Source organism: Nicotiana tabacum, chromosome 6, assembly GCF_000715075.1.
Source record: "Nicotiana tabacum cultivar K326 chromosome 6, ASM71507v2, whole genome shotgun sequence".
Classification (NCBI taxonomy): Eukaryota; Viridiplantae; Streptophyta; class Magnoliopsida; order Solanales; family Solanaceae; genus Nicotiana; species Nicotiana tabacum.
In genome coordinates, this window is record NC_134085.1 from 179,196,263 (window position 1) to 179,201,617 (window position 5,355).

General features: G+C 33.2%; 1 protein-coding gene across 1 annotated transcript; it reads right to left on the reverse strand.

The window, feature by feature from the left end:
• Positions 1–550: 550 nt before the first annotated feature.
• LOC107822481 (uncharacterized) lies at positions 551–2,023 on the reverse strand. The gene is made up of 3 exons (XM_016649028.2): positions 1,596–2,023; positions 1,343–1,491; positions 551–947 (listed from the first exon to the last, which is right to left on the reverse strand). Exons 1-3 carry the CDS (start codon positions 1,906–1,908, stop codon positions 858–860), a joined length of 552 nt encoding a protein of 183 aa, XP_016504514.1. The 5' UTR covers positions 1,909–2,023; the 3' UTR covers positions 551–857.
• Between the last annotated feature and the right edge of the window lie 3,332 nt (positions 2,024–5,355).

Below are 5,355 nucleotides of genomic sequence, written 5' to 3' on the forward strand. Positions count from 1 at the left end.
TTCCTTTTGTCATTTGAGGTGTTTTTTCACTCTCAAATATCTTTACATTTTCCATTTGCTCTCTTTGTTCCGTCTCTCTCATTTCCTCTCCACTGGCTTTCCCTTTTTGCTACAAAAGTTAAGTTGGATTTAAAAGCATTGACGCACTCATGATCACTACTAAAACTATATCACTTCTATGATTGTTGGGTAAATTTTTGGAATATCTTTTTCTCTTTTTTATTTTATCTGGGCTTTATATATAATTAAGCTAAGCTCATAAGTGGGGTGGGGGGGAGAGACTACTATTTCTAGTTGATTTGAATTTCACCCCCAAAAAAATCACCATAAACTTCATTAGTCTGAAATTTTCGAAAAACAAATTTTCAATTTTTGACTATAGGTTAGAATTAACTCCCCAATAAGGGTTAAGGGCAAAAGAGTTCTCCTCAAGGGTGCGAGAGGATAATATTATACTAGAGAGATAATCGATTTTAAATAGTACATGAACAAATTTGACCATTTTAATTTCATTCAACGTTCGAAGTCTATTAGAGTCCAGACAAAGTAACAAAATTTGGTGATTCCAACAAAGCCTACAATTCTTTTCAATAAAAGAAGGCATCCAAATGATTACAAAGGTAAGCCATGTGAATTTCTTTTTTTTTTGGGTTCCTTTCTCATATCTGCTGTACATGTGATTAATTCTGCATAGCTAGACTGCTAGCTAGCTCTAATTTTATGACGAAAAACTACCCATCTCCAGCCATCTTTTTTTTTTTTTTTTATTTCCTTTTTCTATTTCTCTGGTGGAAATATGGTTTCTCCTTCTTCTAGTCCAGAATCTCATACACAAATCCAATAGAAGAATCAAAGTCTCAGTTTGTAGACTCAGATATGCTGTGAAGTTTGGGATGCCATGTTTTGGGTTTTGCACCTGTGGAGCTCCGATGCTTTTCTTGCTTCACCTGAATAATTTTACAATTATTATTATATAATTAAAGAAAGAAAATTCTGTAGTGATATTTTATGAAAACTGTTGTTAATTGATGGTAGGTAGTATATAAGTAAAATTCCAAAATGTTGTTAATTGATGACGCTAATTTTTTCCTTCTATTTTTATCATTTCAAAAGATGAAAGAGAAACAAGTATTTTTGAAACTCGGAAAGAAACAAAAAAAGAATCATCACCTTTATCCTATCTTCTTCGGCTCTATTCTGAATGAGTATTGACTCAGATAATTTTGTACACAAACGTTCCTTTCCTTCTTATTTTTACAATTTTTTTTAAGTTCTTCATAGTTAGCCATGGGAAAAATATGAGAAACTGGATAGGCATGAAGTTTGAAAAAAGGAAAATCACCTGTTTGGAGTTGTCCACTTCAGATCTTCTTTGACCATTCCTGGACTGTGAAGTTGAAATTTTCTCATGAGTTGACTTATCTTGTTTCTCCCCGGAGTGTAGCTGCTGCTTCTTGGCATACTTCTTAGCCCATAACCCTTTCATCACCTCTGCATACGCAACACACAAAGATTATAAACTGATCAGTAATTTTAAGGAATCAAAAGTAGTACTTCAGCACTTAATTAACCATAAAAGAAAAGAAAGAACCAACCTTGAGTAGTAATTAGTCTGTAAACATGACCAAGAACAAGTGTATCCGTCGGCTTGAGAAGCTTAATCCGCGTTATACGAACTGGCATGTTACCAGTATTTTTGCCTGCACTGCTATTTCTGTTTGCGGTGGCTGTCGCGGTGGGGTTAGTGGGCGGACACAAGGTGGTAGTGGTAAGAAGAAGAGCAACATAATGGCCTGGATTCATTTTCATGATTTGGTTAGCAGGTACTGGCCAATAGAGTTTGTCAACTCTGCCACTAGGGTGTTGTATAAGCAGTGTTGCATTATCAATGGCTTGGCAATTTCCCATCTCTCTCAATATTCTACTAAAAGCTTCTGTTTTGAGTATCTCTCTCTCTCTCTCTCTATTGTTTTTGTGGAGAAGAAATAGTAGTGGAAAGTGAACAGAGCAAGGGAGATAACGCAGCACAATAGATCTCTTTATAGCCACACTCGCCTTAGGAACAGAGCCCCCCACCCCCCACCCCCGCGCCCCAAATATTCGTAACGTATCTTCCATATAATAAAATTATAAATATATTTTGGAATTAATTAATTCAATTCTAAGAAAAATGAGGAAACTACACAATTATTTCTAAACCTTTTGTGGTTTCTCTCCCGCTATTCGTTATTCGTATTAGAATCCGACTATATCCTTATTTGTACCGCGTAGAGCCCCATTCAGGGGGAAGCGCTTCCTACCAAAATTTTTTAGAGGGCTCGAACCCAAAACTTCTGATTAAGTAAGGAGCAGTCTCATCCAGTGCATTATCGATGGTTGTTTTTCTAAACTTTTAACTTTTGCTTAACTTTGTTCTCCTTAAAAATTGACCTAAAATATACTCTCGTCGTTATATGTATCACATATGATGCCACGGGGATAATATATTCATAAAAATTAGACAGAATAACCTAATAAATACATATATATATTTTTTGGTAAGAGGGGAAATTCGTATTCACTACAATTTCTGCCATTCATGTGAGCATTTTATGATGAGTACTTGTTTGTCTTTTATTTAAACACATATAGTTGTTAAACAAGCTATTTTAAACTTCTCAATCCGTTTTGTGAGATTGAGAAAAATGGTAAATATGAAGATAAATATATACTAGTAAACATATTTTGTAGTCAATAATGAAGAGCAAAGTTAAGTAAGGTCGAAAGTTTATAGAAAAAGAATTTGAAGCTTTTTCTGTTGTCTAATTTTCTTAGTATATAATTATTTAATTCTTAAGTTACAATAATTGATTTTAAACTTCTTAATTATATAATAATGGGAGGAGATACGGTACGAAGAATTTAAGGAGCAGCTGTTGTGCATACTACTGTTTTAAGGAAGTGATGATGTGAAGTATGAGAAGGTATTGCTATTCTCCCACGTAAACACATGCTTTACGTCATTCTGCTGCCAAAGCTTTTACCGCTATCCACTAACTCAACTCACGCGCCAACTTCTACCTGCTTCTTTGCAATCACTTTAATTGGGACGCCACCTATATTTTTTCCCCCTTATTTAACCATCAAAATTTAACAGTGAATGAATACTACGTTTCTTTTATCATTCATTAAAAGTATTTAAGTGTGCAAATGCATGTTAATTTATGCGCAATATGAATATTGAATACTGAATGAGAAATCAATATAGATTCTTCATCCAAAAGAATTCAATTATGATGTCACGGGATAATATATTAGTATAACAGTACGATGCCACGTTAAAATATTGGTACAACGGTATTAATATTCGAAAACAACAAATCTGAATCTATTTCATGTATAAAAATTTGGTTATCTATGCTCTTTTCCATAAACTCTTTTATATATGAGTAAAGTAAAATATTTTTTAAGAAAGATAGTCCCTTTGTTTCAATTGTCATAGCTTACTCGACACAAAATTTAATTAAAAGACTTTAAAATTTATGATTTTAAATATGCTATAATATTTGTGTGATTATAAAAATTTAATAAAAAAAATATTTTATTCTTTTATAAATCAAAATAATAGAAGAAATAATGTTAATGTCAAAAGTTACAAAAAGGAGTTTCAAAAGCTTTTTTTTTTTTCCCACACCCTCGAATATAACGTCAAAACGCTTATTGACCTTGGGGATTGAAGAGCACGTGATAGGTATGAAGCTGGGTAAAAGGGGGAGAAAATTGATTGATTCGGAAGGGGATGTTTGGCATGGCTCACCAAACAAAACAAAAACTCAAGGCGTGGAATTCCGTGGGGGTGAGTTTTTTCATGAGTGTGGGACCCTCAGGAACATTCACACCATAAGCATGCACCACACCCTAACGCCCCTCATAAGTGCTTGTCGAGTGTGAAAACGTTTCTTTATCTATTTTTATTTAAAATTCTGGTGGTATAAGAGAGAAAAGTGAATAAAAAATATTTTCTTTTCTCCTTTAAACATCTTTGCTCGTGCAATATGAGACACTGGTTTTTGTCTTAGTCAGCTTTATTTCTTTGTTGGAAAAAATAATCAGCTTTATTTCTTTTTTCACTCAGCAGCTTATCTGATTTAATACCATTTTTGCTTCCCCTAAAAGGAACAAAAGTCAATATAAAATTCTCTTCTTCTCTCTTGCCCATATCTTTTTATTTTGGAAAATATTATTCTTTGAAGGTAATGTTTCGAGACTAAACAAATTTATCTTGTGGCATTTTTACTGAGAATGCGTCATTAATTAGCTAAAAGTTCCTACAACGTGGCCTTTAATAATTTTGGTTCATGAACCAAAACCACACATCTACCATTATATCATTTGTTAAATAAAATGTAGTAACATAGAATTTTTAATATGCATTTTATCATTTTAAGCGAAAAATCTAGATGTCTTTCTATATGAAAGGACATCTATAATATTCTTAGGTAATCACCCTAAAACAGTAGACTCCTCAGAACATTCAAGAGAAATTGAACCTAAAGACCTGTCGAAACGTGAGAATCAAGAAAGCATGCAGTAATTAATACGAAGTCATTGGCCTGATCCTATTAACTTAAAGATTACGTTTTGACCAAATATATAGTGACAAATGCTGGTCAAAACATTCTATATATAATGCATTAGTTGTTTAGTCCCAGTCAAGAAGAAAAATAAGATAGATCGGAGCCTATAAAATGAAGCGCTTGTGATAGTTAATCAATTGTTTCAATGATACCGAGTAGCTTTCTTTTGACAAAAATGAAGTTCTTATTATAAGTAGTTGAAACGTACAGTAATACATGGGCTTCTTTGCAATCATCACTCATGCGCTAGTGAGCCTCATGCCTGTGTTTCAAATTACTCGTTCCATATAGTAATGCTATATACTATCTTGACTTTTGACAAAGACGATGATAACAAGTTTTGAGTACTGTTAATGCGTCCATATATTTGTGCATGTCGTACTCAAGAAGAATATTCTTCAATGGATTAGTCGACAATGTAATACAACAACAACATATCCAATATATTCTCACAAGTGGGATCTGGTAGTCAACCATGTAATGCGATAACAAATTCAAATTTTAGTAAATTTAACTTTTAATATAATTGTGCTCATTCTTTTCCAAACACATAGATACACATAATCCAAGTTAGAGGTTGTGAGTTTTGTTGAACTCTCCACGTCTGTAGTCTATATATCGACCAATGATATAATAATATTCACATAGTTGTATGATCATTATTAAAGAGATAAGATCGCTTTGTTTTGTAACGGGCCGGGGCTCGTCACTTATTCATGGGGCTCGTTTATAGTCTCTC

Coding starts and splice junctions, on each gene's coding strand:
- LOC107822481 (XM_016649028.2), bottom strand. CDS start 1,908: ATGGGAAATTGCCAAGCCATTGATAATGCAACACTGCTTATACAACAC. Junction 1,492..1,595: donor CAGACTAATTACTACTCAAG/GTTGGTTCTTTC, acceptor TTGCGTATGCAG/AGGTGATGAAAGGGTTATGG. Junction 948..1,342: donor AAGTGGACAACTCCAAACAG/GTGATTTTCCTT, acceptor AAAATTATTCAG/GTGAAGCAAGAAAAGCATCG.